General features: G+C 43.1%; 1 protein-coding gene across 4 annotated transcripts in view; it reads left to right on the forward strand.

The window, feature by feature from the left end:
* Window positions 1-22,402, forward strand: part of NCOA1 (nuclear receptor coactivator 1) — a 1,171,950-nt gene that overhangs the window by 546,356 nt on the left and 603,192 nt on the right. For all 4 annotated transcript variants that reach the window (XM_044062390.1, XM_044062389.1, XM_044062386.1 and 1 more), the window contains exon 7: window positions 17,949-18,041. In XM_044062390.1, coding sequence (XP_043918325.1) covers window positions 17,949-18,041 — 93 coding nt within the window. The remainder of the gene's footprint in view (window positions 1-17,948; window positions 18,042-22,402) is intronic.

Genomic DNA, 22,402 nt, shown 5'->3' on the forward strand with positions numbered 1-22,402 from the left:
TCTGACCCCTGACTCCTTACCTCCAGCTCCTGTTAAGCCGGACAGGTACTACAGGGTGCCTGACTCTCATAAATTCCTTTTCAAAAACCCTGCTGCTGACCCAGAAACTATTTCTCAGGGTCCCAAAGGGGTCAAGGCATCCACTGCAAAAAACCCTAACCCCTCTGACAGGGATTCTAGGGCATTAGACAGATGAGGAAAGAAGATTTACACCTTTGCTACCTTGGCTATAAGGTCTTTAAATTGTCAGTTTCATATGCTCAAATATTGGCAATATATTATTTCACTGCTTAAACAGAAAATGTTGATAAATTCTGAAGGTGCAGAAAACAAAGAAATGCAGGATTTATTGCATGCAGCTGAGCAAGTTGGAAAGCATACTTTGCAATGTAGTTTTGCTTCTTTGGAGGCCTCCTGCAGGGCCGCTGTCATGGGTTCTGTCATTAGGAGGCATGCTTGGTTAAAGGAACAAAATCTACCAGATCATGTTAAAGCAAAATTATTAGATGCTCCATTACAGCATGATGCTTTGTTTGGTGTTAAAGCAGAAGAGGTGTTAAAGAAAATGGAGGACAAAGCTAAATCTATGCAAAACAGTCAAGGATTTCTTACAGGTACAGCCTCCAAGGTTTGCAGACACTGGCCTACAAAGAATTGATCCTTTCCAGTGTCAGACAGACCACAAAGGGGCAGATACAGACGCCCAAGAGGCAGATCCCAGTCCCATGGTTCATACAGGTCTAAACAATGGTGTGCTTCTACCTCCAAAAGTGGAGAAGACAAATCACAGCCTTACAGGAAACAGTCCCAATGACTTCCCACTGCCTGCGCCAAGCACTTACCTTCTGGCAGCACCTTTAGGGGGAAAACTAGCACTATTTTCTCAAAATTGACACATAATAACCCAGGACAATTGGGTCTTAGACATAGTGTCACAGGCCTACAAGCTTCACTTTCATACCCTGCCGAGGGCAAACGGTTGGCCAGACCTACCAAAAAACCAATGAGCAGAGACACAAAAACAAGTCTCATCCCTCATGGACCTGAGGGCCATTCAACAAGTACCAGAACAAGAGCCGGGACAAGGATTTTATTCAAGACTGTTCTTGGTACCCAGAAAGGACAAAGCCTGCAGACCAATACTGGACCTATCTATTCTAAACACATATCTGGATATACCAAAATTCAAAATGTTGACCTTAAAGCAGCTTCTGCCCATGCTGGGCAAGAAGTCTTGACTTGTGACTTTAGACCTAAAAGAGGCATACCTGCATGTCCCAGTCAGACAAACATGCAGAAGATACCTCAGATTCAAAGCTGGCTCAATGCACTACTAATTCCCTGCACTGCCCTTTGGCTTATCTACTGCACCCAGGGTCTTCACAAAGTGCCTGGCACCAGTAATTGCATTCTGCAGACAAAGAGGAATACAAATATATCCTTACTTGGACAACTGCCTCATACAAGCAGATAACAAGGACATTCTACTACAGCATCTGATGTTTGTAAAGAGATTACTACCATGCCTAGGGTACACAGTCAATGAACAGAAATCAAAACTAGTACCCTCTCAAGAGATAATATTCCTGGGTGCAAGCTTAAATACAACTGCCCAGATGGCTTATCTCACGCCAGACAAACAAAGGCAACTGACTACCTATTTCAAACTGCTGGCAACAAGGGCCCAGTTATCTGCAAGAAAAATTCTGCAGGCTTTGGGCTTCATGGCATCCTGCATTCTACTAATTCCATATGCAAGACTGCATATGAGGAAACTTCAATGGTACCTAAAAAGTGTTTGGACTCAGCATTGCCACAGCCTGGAAACAATAATTACTCTCATTCCCTGCCTGCAACAGGAGTTTCGATGATGGGCGAAGGCCTGTCACCAGAACAAGGGACAGCCATTCACCTTACCCCCAGCCAGGCAGACATTGACAACGGATGCATCAGATTATGCTTGAGGGGCACACATGGCAGGAAGATGTATTCAAGGCACATGGTCCGCCAACCAAATGCATCTACATATCAATCAAAAAGAGATGCTAGCTGTTCAGAATGCCCTGACAGCCCTCAAAGACCTACTTTATCCGGGACAACTACTGATAGACAGACAATACCACGGTCATGTGGTATATAAACAAGCAGGGAGGCACTCATTCTTACCCCCCTCTGCAGACTAGCCATGACTTTGTGGGACACAGCATTGACTTACCAAGTACATCTGCAGGCACAATTCCTGCCAGGAAAGATAAATACGCTGGCAAACGAACTTAGCAGAAACCTCATGGATCCCCACGAGTGGAAATTGTATCCACAAGTCTACAACATAACAGGGAAATGGGGATGCCCGGACATAGACCTATTTGCCACTCCTCACAACTGCCAACTAAAGAGATTCTGCACAAGGACTTATCACAGACAAGCATGGAAAGTGGGTGCCCTATCTTTCAGCTGGAAAAACTTAAGTGTATGCCTTTCCTCCACTGCCTCTCCTCCCCAAGGTACTCCTAAAAGTCAGACAAGAGAAGCCAAAAATTATACTGATTGCCCCAGACTGGCTCCGCCAGTACTGGTATCCAATCCTAAGGAACTTGTCTCAATGCCCAGCATGGACCTTACCTCAAATACCTCACCTACTGTCCCAACAAAACAATCGGATCCTGCACAGCCAACTCAAGACCTTGAATCTGGCAGCATGGCGGATAATGTAGTCATACAAAACACACCTCTTACTCAAGCGGTGATGGATGTCATTTTGGAGGCCAGGAGGCCTAGTACTAGAAAAAATTATGCTGGAAAAGGGAAGAGATTCTGTGCCTGGAACCAGGCACAAGGAATTGACACAGCAGTACCAAATATTCCTCAGATGTTGCAATACTTAATTGAGATGCTGGACAAAGGCCTATCTTTTTCATCAATTAAAATTCATGCCTCTGCCATTTCGGCTCATTACAATACAGAGCCACCAATCTTTTCTCATCCTTTAAGGCAATACCTCAGAGGAGCCAAAAACTTAAGGCCTCCAAGGAGATCACCAATACCTGCATGGGACCTCAATTATGTTTTGGAAAAACTCACTGTCCCCTTTTGAGCCAGCCGCTACAGCTGATATAAAGTTTTTATCTTGAAAAACAGCTCTGCTCCTAGCAATAACCTCTGCAAGACGAGTCTCAGAGCTACACGCACTCATGGCTGTGGAACCTTTTATCATTTTTTATCCAGACAGAGTTTCTCTGAGGACAAACCTGACATTTATGCCTAAGGTAGTGTCCATTGTGGCCCTTAACCAATCTATTCATCTGCCTACTTTTTTATCAAAACCCACAGAATAAGCGGGAGAGAATTCTGCATTCTTTGGACATACACAGACAGCTACGCTTCTACTTGAACAGAACCAAAGCTTTCAGAAAGACTGAGCAACTACTAGTGGCATATGCTGCAGGATCACAAGGAAACGCTATCTCAAAGCAGACTATTTCAAAGTGGATAGGCCACTGCATTCCACACATGGCAAGCCAGTGCCTAAGGGCATTAGGCCACATTCAACCAGAGCAGCAGCCACTTCAGCAGCCTTCCTCAGGGGAGTACCAACCAAAGACATTTTGGAGGCTGCTACCTGGAGTTCAGTGCACACCTTTACTAAGTACTATAATTTACCACTCTACTCTAAATCCAGGGCAGGCTTTGCCACTGCAGTTTTGCAGGGCCTCATAGCCGCTCCTAATGCTATTTAGTCTCCCAACCATAGCTTTGGGATTCAACCCAAGTGTAATGACTGCAACAGTGAAACATGAAGAACATAGTACAGTTGTGTACACTTACCATAAATGTAGATGTTTGAGTGTATTCACTGTTGCAGTCCAGGTTACCCACCCACCATCCCCCATCTTCTTTTGCTGGAACTTAGTTGCACTTCTCTAATCTGTACAAACCTATGTGGTGTATTTGCTTGTAGATGAAGGTAGAATATATTTTACTGCATGCATGTTTTATTGGCATATTTTTAGCCTTCCCTTTTGGGGGCACCTGACATCTGGGGCAAGAAAAACTGAAGAAAATGGCGTCGGCTGCATCTTTTATACCCCTGGCGCATTGACGTCAGGAAAGAGGCGACAGCAACCGATGCCGGACCTAGACTTTGGAATTCAGGCCGACTGAGGGTAGCCTGCCAGCAGGATAACCCAAGTGTAATGACTGCAACAGTGAATACACTCGGACATCTACATTTATAGTAAGTGTACACAACTGTACTTTCCAAGCCTTCTAGATTCTCTACACTGTCCTTGGATCCTACCACTGAGAAAAAAAACAAGAAATCTGATCCGAAAGCTGTTTCTGCATTGGCATCTGACAGTGTCGACTTTGTGTGATCCAAAGCAGTTACCAAGACAACAAACTTCCCTTCCTTTGAACCGGTACTATCCCGCATACCTTCTTCCTTCCTAGAAGTATGACATTCAAGATCCTCATCACTGGCATCTTCTCGTTCTTCCAGGAGTCTCACCGAGGCAGATGTGGACAGAATGATTAAGTTTCTCTCTGTGCAAATACAGATGGCAGTTATTCCGGCTCCTTCCCCATCGGGTCAGGAAGCCTTTATAACACTTGATTTTTCATAAGGAGAGAGTGACATTACATACCAATGCTTCTTTCCTTCCTAAGCTGGTGTCAAAATACAGTATCAGTTAGTCAATTAATTTTCCAGTTTTCTTTCCTAAATTTTCAGAGGTTACTATATGTTACATTTATTGGATGTTCACAAACAGTTACACTTTTACTTACGTAGTACAAAATAAATCAGAAATCCAGACCAATTAGTTGTATCCTTTGCAGACTCAGAATTGGGCAACCAGTTGCAAAGGTCACTTTAGCCAAATGGCTGAACAATTGCATAATGTTTATTTACAACAAGCTGGGCCTAACCTAACCAAACCTATAAGAGCACATTCGACTAGGTCTATGGAAACTTCCACGGTATTTCTTTTTAAAGGTTCCGTAGATGATATATGCACAGGTGCAACCTGGACCAATCCTCAAACTTTTATTACTCACTGCAAATTGGATCTGGTCTCTAGGGGAAGCGCAGCCTTTGGCTCAACTGTGCTCAGGAACATATTTTCTTAGAGTCCACCGGGGAATTTAGGTAGCTGGGGGACTCTGTCCTAGTTGAATGAATGAAAATTGACAGCATCAGATAAAGAAGTTATGTACTTAGCATCACACTCGAGCTATGTTGTCTATTTTTATTTTTCCTCAACTTCCCAAGGACCAACCCCCATCGTTTTCTTACTTGATTTCTGAAAGAACAAGACTGTAAGGACACAACTGTCCTTCAGACTGAGCTCCAGATAGGCTTTATATTTTGTCTTTCTTAAATAGTTTCATACCTTTTTTATATATACAGTTATCTCTCTCATACTTTTTTAATATTTAATATATATATGTGCATATATATATATATATATATATATATATATATATATATATATATATATATATATATTGACAAACAGGATCTGAGGAGGAGTGTTAGGGTTGGTGCAGTGTGGGAAAGGGAGGAGCTTGAGATTTTTTGGTGGCCACTAGCTTTGGTAACTGTGGATCAGATCTGAACCCAGATGTTGAAGAAGAATGAAAATGGACAACACAGATGGAATGTTATGGTGAGTACATAACTTCTTTTTTTCATGTACCATCTGAAGACTTTAAGACCTTAAAGCAGACCGCATAGATGCTTAGCCATTATCCACTTTAGGCATATATTTTCTGAAGATGTGCCTTCTATCTTAAGGAGGCCAGGAAACCTAATACATGGAAGTCATGCATAGCAGAATGGGAAAGATTCACCATTTGGTGCCAAAGGTGGGACCAGAACCTGACCTAGTCCTTGGTGTCCTTGTTCTTAAGTTACTAATTAGACCATTTGAAATCAGGATTGCCTGACTCTTCATTGAATTTGCATATATTGGCAATTTCAGTATGCCTGCTAATTTTCACTGTGTTGCAAATCACCGGTAAACTTCCTCAAGGAAGTCCAGTACATCTGTACATTTCAAGATTCAGAGTTTGTGCTAGAGGCCCCAAGTCTCTTCTCTGCAGCCATACTTATAGTGGTTCTTTTCTGTCTGCATTACACTGCAAATGCATGTGTCTGCTGTTGCACACAAACATTTATTTTTTTTAACTTTTTTTGTCCCCTGCCTGCTGACCATCACATCCCAGCTATGACTGCCCATTTGTTCCACTTCACGTAGGAGAGAAACAGTTGATGTGAGGTGTAGCCTTCTGTATAGGTACTGTAATGCATTTCTTGCCATTGGGTTTTAAGCCTTGGCTTTGGCACCAAGCTTTTGTTAGACTTCCTGATGGGTGTTCTCATCTTGGAGGATTCAGTGACTGCTTCCATAATGTTTCTGGAGTTGTGTACGGGTTGGTAAGTACAACAGCCTGTATGTAGCCATTGAGATAGTTGTACAGTGTGTCTGAAAGCAGTTCAACATAGGTTGCTGTGTTCTGTGGGTTGGAGGGGGCATTAAATTTTGACACACCATCACTTAATAAAATGTAGTTTGTCTTGGAACAGTTCCTGTTACTGGTTTTACTGGGGTTACAGAGTTGCTTTTGATTTTGAAGAATATAGTTTTATGGTCAGACTCTAAGAAGGACAGAACACTGGTGGGGTAGTCAGCATTTTCCCATATATTTGTGAGTATGGGACCAGTATATTCAAGACTGTACTGGGGGTATTCACTGTATGGTCAAGGATCTTTGTAATTATGAAGTGCAGGAATCTCTGTGCCTGTAGATTTGAGGCAGTGTAGGACTCCCACTCTACAGAGAGGTGCTTAGTCTCCCATAAGTGGGATGTGGATGTTGGTTGTATGCCAAGTGATTCCAGTATGTCGAAGTATGCATTGGAAGCTTCTTGGGATGTGGAGGTAACCTAAAGCTGGCTAGTATATGATACAGGAGTTTGTCTATGGTGATCTGCAAGTGGAAGAACTCCAGTGTGTCATCCTGGTTGACCAACCTTGAGGCATGCTTCTTATTGATAAATATTGAGATACTTGTCTGTGCAAGCTACTGGTCTAAAAGTGTAGAAGGGAAAAAGTGTAGAAGGGATTGAAACCTTGTACTGCCAGGGTACTATGTGCTGCTTTAAACCATGTCTTGGTTACTGCTCAAATGTCCATGTTCTCTAGTGTGAGGAGGTATTGTAGCTTTTTGTTTGCACTCCTAGCATTGAGCAATAACACCGTGAGGGTTCATTTGAGCTGATTTTACTATCTCGGTAGGTCTGTCAATTTGGCATTGCCTAAAAAGACACTATGGGGGTGGATAAAGTTTTAGCCAATATGTGAAAGCCTAGAGGGGACAGATGCAAACCATCTTTTTAAAAAGCTATGTAATCTGTTAATCATGTCCTCATGCTGGCAGATATTGGATCCCCTAAGAATGACACCAGAAAAACAGCCAGTTGTTAATATCAGTCATCATTTGCTCATATTGTGGCATCATTCTCTGTGAAGGTAAAATGCTGCTCAATGCTAGGCTTATATTAGCTTGAGACACAGTCTGAGAGCTCCAGAATGCTCTTCATACAGTTCATGGAGGTATATGTCAGATCATTTACACCACTGACCATTATCTTCTCCTTATTCAGCTTGGTTAGAGGGGCATCAGTATTACAATGGAGTCCTCTGTGACGAGAGTCCTGTGGAGTTTGTTTGTTTGCCTTAGGGGCTTAGTGTGTGTGTGTGTGGGGGGGGGGCTCCATTGAGTGTAACTGTGTGGTGTTTTTTTTCTGAGTGTCTTTGGGCTTGCTGAGGCATTCCTTATGTATAATCAGGTTGGAGCAATAGAGTAGTTAAGAGAGGGTGATTCTGTTAAGAGCAATAAAAGCATTAAAATAATTCCTTTAGCCAAATCCCCCTTCCTCCTTGGCATCATAGTGTAGTCAAAGACTGTGAGATCAGCCTTGCTGTGATCTGTCTGCTTCCCCCTCAGCAACAAATGCAGCAGGTTCTTTGCCTTGATCCCCCCCCTCAGGGACAGTCACCAAGAGATGCTCGAGTCCATGCTTGGCCCCCCAGTCTACTTTATGCACTTCTTTTGTTACTTGATTCCCAAATTTCTTCAGAAAGCACATCGGTTGAAGAGCAAAGTAATCCTCATTGCTCCCTTTTGGCCTCACCAAGTCTGGTTCACCTTCCTTTTGTCTCACCTGGTTTGCCCTTCTTGAACTCTGGAACCTCTGCCAGATCTACTGTCCTGTCCTGCAGGGCAAACTCACCCGGTTCTTCAAAGCCTAAAACAGACCGCATTGTTTCTCTAATTCCAGTGATGGCTAGACATTCCAGGCTTTCATCCCCAGTCCAAAAAATTCTGATTTCTTCCCACAAAGTATCAACCAGAAAGATCTACAAGAGGAAATGGAAGAGATTCTCCATTTGGGCTCAACAGAAGTTCGACTGCTTTACGGCTCCTGTCCCAGTAGTATTGGATTTTCTATCCTTTCTTTTCCAAAATGGAGCCAGTTATTCCACGATTAAAGTTCATTTGGCAGCTATTTCAAATTTTCATGTTGGAGAGAATTCTGCCTCTCTATTGCCATCAAAACTATGTAAGGTCTTCCTCAGAGGTACCTTTTTTGCTTTGTCCTACAGTCAAGGACCCTACTTCTCCTTGGGACCTGACCTTGATATTACAGGCATTAGTGCTTCCTCCTTTTGAACCAGCAGCTAAAGTGGATTGGAAGTTTCTGTCCTGGAAGACTGCCTTTTTAGTAGCCATTACTTCAGCAAAGAGAGTTTCAGAACTGCACATCCTTTCATCTAAACCTCCTTATTTAGTTTCCCACAAAGGCAGAGTATCTCTTCAGGCCAGTCCATCCTTTTTACCGAAAGTTGCTTCTGAAAACAATAGCAGTCAGTCTGTCAACTTTCTGGTTTTGTTTCCCAAATTTCAGAACAAAAGAGAATACATGCTGTATCTTCTGGATGTCCATAGGCCGTTGAATTTTTATCTGGACATGACCAAATATTTCAAGAAGTCTGATCAATTGTTCATATCTTTTTCAGATGTTAAAGGGGCAGCAGTTTCCAAACCCACCATGGCCAAATGGCTAAGAAATTGCATTTCCTTCATTTATTCTTTGAAGGGTATTTCTTTACCTGGACCTATCAAAGTCCATTTTACGAGATCCATGGTGACTTCTCAAGCCTTTTATTCTAGAGTGTCAGTTGATGTTTGTGCCGCTGCCTCCTGGTCAAGTTCCAATACATTTTTTACACATGACAAATTAGACATTACTTCCAGAAATAGTGCTGCCTTTGTCACTGCGGTGCTCCAGAATATCTTTCCATCAGGACCCCACCCTAAGTTATTGTAGCTGGGGACTGTGTCCAACAAGTAGAGGAATGACTGAAAATTGACATCAGATAATGTTCTTACTATAACGTTCCATCTGTGTTGTCTATTTTCATTCTTCCTGCACTTTCCTGCCCTCCTTCCCCCTGTCCAAAATTCTGTACGACCTGGCAGAGAGACTCGAAAGAACCACATTTCCTTTTTTGAGCTCCTGGAATATTTTTCTCTCTCTTTTTTTGCCCTGCCTGGTGAGCTTATCAAAATTTGTAGATACAGGTATATTGATACTCTATGGGTATGTTAGGAGAAAACTCGATCTGAGGTAATCGGGAGGAATGAGGCATTATGGCAGAGAGAGGAGGAGCTTGAGCTTCAAATCTTTAGCTTGGAAAGCGGCCAAGTCAGATCCGAGGTCGGATCCGGAACCCTCCACAGGCGGAGGAAGAAAGAAAATAGCCAACGCCAGTGGAACTTTGTGGTAAGAACATAACTTATTTTTTTTATCATACACATGCTAAATAGATGTAAACTATCATCTGTTGTGGAAAGTTGACTATTCTGCACAGACAACCATCTTTGAGAGGTGCCATAGACAACACCAAGTATATCATTCTACTCCAAGTCAGCACATTTGAAGCATGAAACCTCATAAAATCTTCTGATTCACCACAGTCCCCAACTCTTGTTTCCCACCCAATGTATTCAGATGCCAATGTGTTTTTTTTTAATTACTGAACCAGCAAATCGTGATATTCTAACCTAGTCAACAAAGGATAAGTGTGTGTGTGTGTGTGTGTGTGTGTGTGTGTGTGTGTGTGTGTGTGTGTGTGTGTGTGTGTGTGTGTGTGTGTGTGTGTATATGTGTATGTATGTATATAAATGTATATGTGTGTGTGTGTGTGTGTGTGTGTATATGTATATATATATATCTGTGTGTGTGTGTATATATGTGTGTGTATATCTATATATATATATATATATATATATATATATATATGTGTGTGTGTGTGTGTGTGTGTATATATATATATTTATATATATATATATATATATATATATATATATGTGTGTGTGTATATATGTGTGTGTATATCTATATAGATCTATATATATATATATATATATATATATGTGTGTGTGTGTGTGTGCATAGATATATATATATATATATATATATATCTATATATATGTGTGTGTGTAAATATATATATATATATATATACATATATATATATATATATATATATATATATATATATATATGTTTAGCCACATATTGATACTGAACTGAGAAGCCTGAGATTTTAATCCTAGTTTCATTATTAATCCTTTTGAGTCAGAGAAGTGTATATGAAGTCAGCTTTAATAACACAAAAGTTCACCTTTATTAGAAATAACAAAATTTGATAACATTATTTATTTTATTTTATTTATTGACATTTGTTAACCTGGTTAGTCCAAGCCCATTTTCAGTGGAGACCCGAGAAGAAAAGCTGCAGATTACAAATAAATTTCATATTGAAAGTAAAATTCACACTCAGAAACATTACAGTGCATATGATAGTTCACACTTCAGGATAGTACAAAGTTAACAGTCCAAAATGAAAACGTAGAAAGTTAAAAAGTAAAAAAGAAGTGTATACTACATAAACAAAACAGAATTTTTCTAAACACATTGTACAAGTGTGCATTATGGAGAGGATGTGGAAACCAGGCAACCTCATAGATGCAAGTGTAAAAATGGGGGGGGGGGGGTATTGTAAGCATTTCTAGTGGTGGGAGTATGAAACAACAGAGATAATGGAGTTTCGGTTGGGTCATGGCAGGGGCATGTCTTGGTGTTGAGAAGATGTAGTTTAAGTTCTTAGTGTTGTGGGTGGGTGATGGAGCGATTGTGTATAAGGAGTGTGTTCCAAGATTGGGCAACAGAGCATATATACATAAGTTTACCCACATTTTTTTTTCGAATGATAAATGTCTAAAAGTTGCTGGTTTGAGCTACGTAGGGTCCAAGATGGGGAGTAGGTGGATATGAGGAGGATAGAGCAGGGCATGAAGATGGTTTGTATAGAATGGTATGTAATAATTGAAATTGTGAAATGATTAATTAAAATCCAGTGGTCCTTCGTAATGTATTTAGGAATGTGTGAAAAGGCAGTCCTTTAAACTGTGTGCCTGGAGAGTTGTTGAGCTTCCATGCATGTGACCCAGGTTCAGCAACAGACTCCGGAGGTAGATTCAGAACTTGAGAGGTCACCAATTTCTGGCTTTTCAAATACTGTTGCATACTGTAAATCAGGAATAAAGAAAACTAAACTCAAAATTAACTGTTTTAATAGTGTTCTATAGTGCTTTGGGGTACTTTTTGTCAGCATTGGTCTTGACTGTGAGCAAAGCAGTAAACAAAGACTGGAGTTTCTTTGAAGTGTAGAGTCTGTTGAGCAAGCATGGCAGGTGGACTTACGGAGAAAAGCAGTTTGTAGTCAGTTTATTGCTGGAATAGTTCTGATGATAGCATTCAGATGTTGATAAGACAGAATGCCACATTTCAGAGTGTTTTTTTTCAGCACAGAATCTGGATACCTGCATGTTGTATGTCAGGGAGTTTCAAAGCTTGATACAGCAGTATGAAAAATAGTTACATATCTACTTTCACATCATCCTGCTGTATTCCGTAGTACCAGAATACAAAAGTGACCACCCTCTTTCAATCTATCTTGCTGTTTTAAAAATAGTGACTTTCCACTAAAACTTAACTTTTCAGACAGGTAAAACTTAAATTACCTACTTTCACATCTAATTCCTCTAGTGCACACTGCAGTGTTTAGGATAAACCATTTTTTTCATCTTGCCTTTAAGCATCTGTTGCAAGACCACCAGTTATTGGAGAGCCCACATTGTGCCTCTCAGTAGTCATCTTGGGATTAGTGCTTCTGTTTTCTCCTCGTGAGAGAAGGAGTGCATTTGCATTATTTCCTGGAGACTGCTGATCACCAGAAAGCTTAATAACTGCTTTATAGGTGACCGCTTGGAATCTGTGCTTATGTTCTGATCCTGATGAGAGTAGGAGCAGAGTGCATTGATTCCTGACTCTTTCTGGTTGGTGAGTGAGTGGCAGTGCTTAACGTACCTGATTGGTCAGGTTTCTATTCGAGGCATCAACCAGAAAAAGGCTACAGACCCTTGCATATCTGTGACAAGACTGTGCATCACCAAACAGGCTGTAGCCTGCTTCTCTTCTTGGAATTGGTGCTAACATTTTGCTTCTGGTGAGAGAGGAAACAAAGGAGTATTGTATCCCAACAGAGTGAAGATGTGCAGAGACCAGCCTTATTAGTAGCCAGGCAGTAGCCATTCATGCAACTCCCCTCTTTTCATCATTGTTGACAAGCTAATTCTTTATTTTTCAGCAAGTACTGCTTGATTTCTTTCTAACTTCATAGCATCTGCCTATATACTTCATTCTTAAATATTCAGGATCTACGTATTAGTTTCCCCTCAAGTGTTTGGCAGTGCTATGTACAGACTCACCTTGAGTGACATTTTTCCTGTAAAAGGAATATATAAGGAAACAGCCTCAGTACTTAGTAATAATGACCATCCCTCCTGGCATGTCTAAAGCTCAGTTCCCCTGTGCTTTTTCCTATTAACCTGGTGAACTTAGGCATTCTGACTCAGTGTAGCAACTGCCTCATGTCACAGACAACCCACTCCTCTTACCTCCCAACAATTAGACTTGTGAGAGATGCACTTATATATCCAAATTGGAAGCCATGCACTCAAGCCAAGACCAGAATAGCTGGTCAAGAGGAGAAAGTCAACACCTGCACCACACCACATGCAACACACAGCCCTCTAGAACACGCACCATCACAGCTCTCACATGAAAACACAAACCACACGCCCACATTCATGGAGGCTGTCAATAGAAATCTACCCAAACAGCAGAGACCTCCAAGGCAGAAATGCACTTGACCACCACAACACAGCACAAACGACATGACACACAGCTCACCTACACAGTGTGCCCCTTAACCTAAGCCCCTAAGGCAAAATAGCTTGCCCAGTACACTAATCATAGGTGACTCGATAGTGAGGCACACTGATGTCCCACTCACAAGGTTGAATAAGCAGAAGGTAATAATCAGCTGTCTATCAGGTGCCAGAATCCGACACATAACACACACACACACACACACACACACACACACACACACACACACACACACACTCAGGTCACTCCACAACAAGTATGACTCTGTCACTGTCCATGTGGGTGTGAATGACCTGAGATGCACCTCCCTGGACTACATGAAAAGCGGTATAGAGGAGCTCTTGGATTATGTGCCTCAGGCAGGTATGACCCTAGCCCTGAGCTGCATCCTACCGTCGCCCAGAATGATACTGCAGTACAAGCAGAAAATGATTGATTTCAATAATTGGCTAAGTTTCTCATGTCATTCTAAGGGGATCCAGTATCTGCTTGGGACAACATGATTGACAGATGTCTATGCTTTGCCAGAGATGGCCTGCGTCTGTCACGCCTGGGTTTCTGGATACTGGCTCTTGCCACCCCTATAGTGCCTTTTTTAGGCGATGTTCCAAAGACCAAATTACCACCATGACAGCTATAAATAAATGCAATCTGAGGGTCATGCTGCTCAACGCTAGAAGTTTAAAGCTCAAGATGCACTTGCTTGAAGCCCTCCACAAAATTGAGAACATTGATATTTGTGCTGTAATGGAGACCTGGTTTAAAGCAGCAGAAAGCACCCCTGCGATACCAGGCTATAACTCATTCCACACCTTTCGGCCCCAGAAACATGGATCGATGCTCCCAAAGGCTGTGGTGTCTCCATATTCATAAAGGATATGCACACCTCCAGACTAGTAGCCCAGCATAACGCATCTGAGATACTTCAGGTACAACTAACATTGGGCAAGACGGCGATTCAGGTCATAGCGTACTACAGGTCCCCAAACATATCCCAAGACTCTCACTTCACGTTCCAAAGCACCTTGGAAGCTATTAGGGTCAAACCCAACACTGTCCTTCTAGGTGACTTCAACTACCCCTCCATCAACTGGGAATACTACTCATCCACCAGTACACTGGCCCAACGCTTCCTGGAATTCATGATTTCCAATGCCCTGGACCAGCTGATTCTTACCCCCACTAGAGGAAGCAACATCCTTGACCTGGTTATTACTAACCTGGGCAACCATTGCTCAACACCAATAGTCAATTCCACCCTGGTTAGATCCGACCACAAACTAATCACCATGGAAATCCCCATCCCCCCCCCCCCCCCCCCCGCAAAGGTAACCACCATGAAAAACTTCTCCAAAACTGACTTTGGGCTCAACATCACGGCACCCATGTCAATGGAAAATAGATGCATGACTATTGAATCATACACCAGTGCACTGTACGAACACGTACATAAATGCATGGAACTAGCTATACCCAACAGAACCAAGATGCTTTCCTCCAAAAAAAGAAGCAAATCTGGTGGTCCCCTGCCATTAATAAACTCTACAACAGAAGGAAGAAACTGTTGCAGAAAAAGGTGAAGTCCCAAGACTGGGAAAAACTCCCTTATTAGCCTCAACAAAAAGTTGAGATCCTTCATCAAAACCTCTAAAGCCAGCTATGAAGGCAGAATTGCGGCAGACACTAAAAACAACCACAAAGCCTTCTATTGTTATATCAGGAATCTCCATTGCAATACCCAGGTTTGCTCTGAGTTACTGCACAATGGTACCACCTATACTGAGCCAACATATATTGCCAACATACTGGCCAACAGATTTAGTGCCAACTTTATTCCTCCTTCTCTCTCCCTGTAAAGGACCATTCACAATACTGAAGGAATGCCAGGCACCCAGCATTATTGTAGCACAGGTTAAAGCTGCACTGTCCAAGGCCAAGAATACAGCTTCCATGGAACCCAACAATATCCCTGGATGTGGTCTACATGACCTACAAAGTGAACTGGCACCACATGTGTGTGCCCTGATCAATCACAGCCTCACCTCAGGCTTTGTCCCTGCCGAATGGTATACTGCTACAGTCATTCCTCTCCATAAAGGGGGAGCAACTACAGACCCTGAGAATTATCGCCCCATTAGCCTGACGAGTCTGATATGTAAAGCTATGGAGCGCATCATCATGGACCTAATTATCAAGGATATAGGGAATCTCCAAACTCTAGATCCCATGCAGTTTGATTTCATGAAAGGTAGATCATGCCTGCTCAACCTAGTTGACTTCTTTGAGTCAATCACCAGAGCTGTGGATGTGAGGGCAAGGCAGTTCATACAGCCTACCTCAGTCTGACCAAGGCCTTTGATAACCATTCCCCACTTAGGAATTATTGATAAACACACCAATCTAGGCATCAACCCCTATATCACTAGGTGGCTTGCAAATTGGCTCGCAGATAGAACCCACAGTGTGAAAGTAGTGGACTCCAAGTCAGACTGCCGACCAGTTACAAGTGGAGTCCCACAGCGATCGGTCATGGGTCCTCTCCTGTTTGGCATCTACTTCTCAGAGGTCCAGGCAAACACAAAGGGACTTCTGGCTGATCAAGCTCGCAGACGACTGTAAGCTGGGAGCCATTAATTCCCCAAGTGATGTAGACATCCTACAGAAAGGCCTCACTGAGACCAATGATTGGTGTTGAAACCATGGCCTTAAGCTTAATGCCAAAAAAATGCGTCGTCATCCCCTTTGGGAAAAGTTCCATTCCCACTAATTACCTCATCATTGGGAGCCCAGAGAACACTAAAGGCATTGTAAGCGATCTGGGGACACAGGTTGATGGCAACCTCTCCTTCTACCACCACATTGCCACTATGGTTAGAAAGTCTTTCTGTATGGCACATCTCATTACCAAGGGTTTTGCATCCAGGAAGAAAGAGGTCATCATCTCTGTACTCTTCCCTCATTAGGCCAGTCATCGAGTATAATGTCCATTTGGCATGTATCTTACTAGACGTGTGCAACAGCTGGAAATGCCACAAAAGTACCTCACGAAGAGGATCCGAGGCGACTCAAAAAAAAAAAAAAAAAAAACCTCCAGCTATTCTCTGTGTCATATCATCTACTAAGAGGCAATCTCTGCTTGACTTACAAAGCCATGTCTGAGCCAGCTCTGTTAGAAATGCTACATCTAAAGAAATCCCAATCCCTCTGCACCACACGCTCCAGAGACCACAGCCTCATTACCACAATCAACAGAACATGCTGGAGGGACAGGTTCATAACCCAGAGACTGCTCACACTCTGGAATAGACTTCCCATACATGTCAAGCAGAGCACCTCACTGGCCCTTTTCAAGAGAAATCTTGATGAGTGGATGGGAAATAGAAAGTTCAACCCCCCGGGATCACTCCAGTGGCTCTACTTGATAGAGGCACTGGGAACTAATGTTGGGCGGCACAATGCCAGGGCACTTCTATGGGCTAAACTTGTAAAGGCTCCAGGCCATTAGCCTAGTACATACCTATGAACCTGTGTGTCTGGCATTTCTTAAGTGTGTAACTTGTGACAAATTAGATGTTTAAAAGTGAGCATTTTGTGTCTGTGATTGTTGTCTGTTCATAATAACCTAGGTGAGAACCTACTTTTGAATGTGTAGTTTAAGCAGCTGACATAAATTTCCCTCATCTTCTAGACTAGACTTCATCTCCCCATTCAGGCATAGTCAAATGTTTGATTTTGATACTTTGTAAACTTTTGTAGAATTTGTAGTTGTTGTTGCATATACTATCACATGTTATAATTTGTAGCCACCAATTAGTACCTTTATGGAAAGGTGTGTGTTTTGCATTTTTTTTGTACTACCACAGCTGATTTTGGGGCCCGTAATGATCCATTTAATATTTTTGTTCCTTAGTTGGCCCCATGTTTGTGATACCGAACAGGTTTGTCCCACCGATAGAGGGGGGCTTCACTTTTCAATAGACTTTATGTGAAAGTGTTAATGGATGTTAATTACACTATATCCACTGAGTGAGACATGTCCATGTGGGGAGCCTATCACACTATTCCTCCCAGAGATTTTTTCATTAAGTCGTACCTCACGCTGTCATGTTCAGCTGGTAATGTGAGGGGGACATCCATTGTGCATTGTGAAAGAAGCATTTCCACTTCTGTGGTGATATTTTCCCTTAGTTGCACTTCTACTTTACATTACAGGCACTGCTCCTGGCACAACATCTGTATCACCACCAGTGCCCATGACTGGGATGAATGCCCCAGGTTGCCCCCTCATGCTCATCTCTGGAAGAAATGAGTAGGCATAACCAAGTCATTTTCTCCTGTTGTTGATTCCTCCAGCATATGGACCTCTAATTGAACTCCCGTCGTCTTGAGTCACAGCCCGTGTTTTGTCTCTCTGCTACGAGGGAAACATTGTAATGCATTCATTTTATTATTTATTTTGACTTCTTGTGACTGCATATACATTTCTGAAATGAGTTTAGTTTGGAAGCTTGGCAAGATTCTCTTGACCACAATGGATCGTTACCTCAACTAATTGCATTTTCACCCTTTCTCTTTTTTACAGATCTTCAGTCATGTTTGGTGTGCATTGCACGGAGGTTTCCAAGGCAACAGCCTATTGTTCAAGAATCTTTTGTTACCAAGCAAGATACTACAGGTATTAAGATGTCATCTGTGGTTGGTGGGGGGGAATGACTAAGCATCTTGGTTGTCAAATCCTCATTGACTGGAAATGGGAGATACAGAGGTACTAACATGATTTGAAATATGTGTCCTGTAGGGTATTAGATTTTTTACTCTGCATGTGTTGTTGAGGGCGCTGTTTTAATTTAATTAATCGTTATTCACCACCATGGTCATTCACTCACAGTATGACACATGTCTTAGCTGTGTAGTTACTCCCCAGGACCTTAACAATGCTATTAAATGCCTTTGTAAGCTAGCCTACCATGCCTACTAGGCCACATTTTACACTTGTATAAAATATTCTTTTGCTGATGAGTTTAGGAGATCTGTAGGATTTTTGCTAGGTTACATGGACCCATATTAGCAGCATGTAAATGCATTTATATATTGAACTAGTTGTCGTAAATGGTTGATTTGCCTTCCCTTTTTGTTCCATTGTTGCTATTATGTGAGTGATTCAGTAAAACATGTTTAAAATAGAAGTGCATCATCCTGCACTGCACAGTGTTTTGCATCTGTAAGAAGGTATGAAGCACTTGAACAGTATAATGCACATAACACAGTTCATGATTTTTTAGACAAAATCTGAAGTATGATAGCCTTGTTGGCGCAACTGCTGTGTTTTTTCCTTATGCTACTGTTATTCGAGCACACCCTGTCTTTGTCTGTGCTCATAAACTGTATGTCTTTTCCGTAATCATGTATGGATGTTCTTGATGGTTGTGCCTTTGGTCCTCACCCATGATCATGGTCCTTGTCACAGTTTGCTCAGTACTTCACAGTTCTGCAGGACTTGGTTGCCATTTCATTTTGGCACAGATGGCTAGCAATTTCATGTAGTAGGATGTGTTATGACTGGCCATCTTTCGGCTCTCTTGTTTATTTTCTTATAATGTAAGGGAATTACCAGCATACTGTGATGGCAGTGGCAATGTCTCAGAATCTCTTTACTTGTTTCCTGCTATTACTGAATGCTGTTAAACAGGTTCTACTTCCAGCATCCACTGGAAGTCAGAGCATGAACAAAAGTCATCCTTCCCTGTGGAAAAAGATCGCAGTCTGTCATATATCTGTTGTTTGGCTGGTGGTTAGCTGTATGCCCAGGTCTGTTGCCTACTAAGTCAATGATATAGGTGGAATATTTAGTGGCACTGATGAAGCCTGTTACTTTACATGAAGTAGGATGGCTATTTACTTTCATTTCCTAAGTGACAATATTAAATGTAACCTAGAGTAGAAGCACTCCTTTCAGAACTTTTTTGAGAACATATGTGTTGTATTTTGCTGCTAAAACTGAGCCTGTGGTCTTTGTTAGGGGAACTCCTGGGAGGTTTTGTTCTAAGTAGCAAAGTTTTTTTTGTCCCCTCAGACTTCATTTATACCAGGCCAGCTCCCAGTGCCCCCACATCCGTTCCTGGTCTACCAGCATCCTCCTACCCTCTTGGGATGTGCTGCAGTGTTGCTGTAGGTTGGTTGTCCTGGCGGCTCTGGCATCTGTGCTTCCATCTTTTTATTTTATATGCCCTATCTTCTCTTCCCTTTCCTCTCTGTCCATGCTTGCTGTTTGCATCTCAGGGCAACTATGCTCTTTGGACTATGTCTCCCCTTAGGGAGCATCAAAAGCAAGCTCCCCTTCCCTGGACAGACACAGCCATCCATCTGTGCCACTCAGGCAGTCCACAGCACCACTAATCAAACTCAGATTGAGTAGGCCAAAGTTAGTTTATCCCTCTTTGCCACCAGAACAGCCTAAGCAGGGAATATCGGTCATGACATTGTCCTGGGGAAATTTGTCATTTCTTTTTGTGGAAAACTGACTGGAAGAGGATCATATTAGTGGTAGTTTGTACTCTGAATCTGGAACTTGTAAGATAAATTGTGACAGAAGGGGATGTGATTAAAGATTTTTAAAATCATTCTGATCCCCATTTCCACCTTTCCATTGACTGTTCAGTCAGCCATGTCCTCTGTTATCCCATTCATTTCTTCTTGATCTGAATATCAGTAGACACTGAAAGGAGTACAGTGGCTATCATCTCGTAGAAGGTAAAGGTTATTTCTTAAACTCTTAAAAGCTATCCCCATGTCAGACAGCTAATGCCCGACTATCTAGAACTGCATTGATCTTGCATGCTTCCTCATTTTTGCAATGCTTGGCTGAAGTGTATGCACTCCTTGATCAAGCTTATGCTCTGGAACCCATGTACATTGGAGTGCACTGCTGGTCCTTATCCATGTGGCTTATCCTGCTTCCTGCTCTTAGTATAGATGCTTACTCCATTCTTTTCTAAAACAGAATCTTTAGCACTCACAATTATTCTGCTTTCTGCTCCTAGGATAGATGCTTATGCCAGTCTTTTCACAGACAGCATCTCTAGCACATAGGTCACTAATTGATTCCAGGTTAAATGGATTGCACTTAGGGTTCTGTCCCTCTAGCATAGAGCTGTCTGATGGTAAAAGCCTGTATGACAATAACAACAGGGTAGACAAACCTTTAGAGTACTGTTAGTCTTACTTCATATTAGAAGCATTTGGGTAACAAGTACTTAGGTATACTACATGTCACTAGGTAACCTATCATGTTTTCTCCTGTAGTCCCTCCCCACACACCTTGCAGGATCTGAAATTGTTAACTTCATTTGTTCATCAACCTGTGGGTATCTGATCCGAATCAGATCCGAGCCGGCAGCTTTATACAGCTAAGATCCGAGTTCCAAGCTCCTCCCACTTACCCACAACCCCCTGCCATCTCTCTCTGTCCTCAGATCTCGTTTGCCGTGGCTTATTCAAGCATCTAGAACAAGTTTCCAAGTGTAGGGTTTCGTGAGTTTTACAAAAAAATCCCTTTTTTTTATTTAGTTTTTTAGTTTAATCTATAGATGAGTGAGTGTTGTTTCCCCTTTTCTGTTAAATTGCTAATCTTGTTGGTAAATTTTCCTTTTGTTAGTTAGTTTAGTTTTCCCCCTCCCCCGTGTGTGTGAAGGTGTGTGCGGGTTGGGCCCATCTTATTACCATGGCTGAGGCCCCTAAAGCTTTCTTTTCCAAATGCACCGAGTGTGGCCATAAGCTATCCCCAGCGGATGGCCACATTCGATGTGTTATCTGCCTTGGGGTTGCCCATCTCTCTTCGAGCTGCACAATTTGTGCAGTCTTCAACCCCAGGGCTTTGAGGGACAGGTCGAAGCTGATTCTGGCGGGACTTCTGCCCCTGGACTCGGCTTCGTCCTCTTCTCCCTCGGCGGCACCGGCTGTGACTGCAGCGGTCCCGTCTTCCATCCCTGCTCCCCTGGCCGGGACCCACCCTCCCACCGTGGCTCAGGAGGAGAGGGAATCTAGGAGGGAGAAAAGGAAGGAGAAGCACCACAAGCAGCGGGCTGAAGCTTCCTCTTCGGCTCCGCCAGCTAAACAGTTAGCCTCTCCTAGGATGTCCGGGCCTTCTCCTTCCCGGCTCCATTCACATCGCTTTTCCGCAGAGCCAGAGGAGGAGACCCGGTCGCCTTTGAGGCGGCACTCCAGGCCAGCCTCGGTGGCCTTGTCTAGATCGACCCGAAGTTTGTCCGATGCAGATATGGACCGGATGATGTGTAGGTTTCTCCAGGCCCAACTGCAGATGGGAGTGCTCCTGCCTCCCCCCCCCCTCCGGGGGGGGGGGGGGCTCGACCCCATTTTTTGCCCCGATTGCTCCTTCTCCGATTCACTACCGGGGTTTGGAGCCATCTGATCCAGGCAACATCAGAGCTGGGGGAGGCTCAGCACTGATAGTGCACCCTACTTCGGCTCCGTCCGCACCCTCGAGTTTGTCTGGTCCATTTTTGGATCCGAGCTCTCAGAGCCGTGAGCTGATCTTCGGATGCGGAGGTGTCATTGTGTTTTCGGCTCCATCTCGGATGGAACATACTGGCCCTTCGGATCCAATTGCATCGACGCCGGCTCCGGTCCATGCCTCGGATCTGAAGGGACTGCTCTCGGATCCTAGAGAGATCCGTTCTCCTTCGGCGTTCGATGTTGTGGAGAGGGTCTTGTCGAGGGACTCGAGACCCCAGGCTCCTGCTGCGGTTCCACCCATCACTCCCTCTCAGACGGGCCTATCTTCCATCACCCGGCCCCATGGACAACCTGTGACTACATCCCAGATTGTTCCCTTAGAGGAACAGGATGTGGTTGGTGAGGCATCCTCGGACAACCCCCCCCCCCCCCGAGGAGGTTCCTCACAAACGTAAGTGTGAGAGGGAGGTACTTGGACTCACCCGAGTCCCTGACATAGGACAAAGACTTAGAGAAAGGGGAAGGTTCCCCAAGGTCACGCCCCGAGGACGTCTCCTTCGGAGA

The sequence above is a fragment of the Protopterus annectens genome, chromosome 2.part1 (genome assembly GCF_019279795.1).
Source record: "Protopterus annectens isolate FY-2018-M chromosome 2.part1, PAN1.0, whole genome shotgun sequence".
In the NCBI taxonomy this organism is placed as follows: domain Eukaryota; kingdom Metazoa; phylum Chordata; order Ceratodontiformes; family Protopteridae; genus Protopterus; species Protopterus annectens.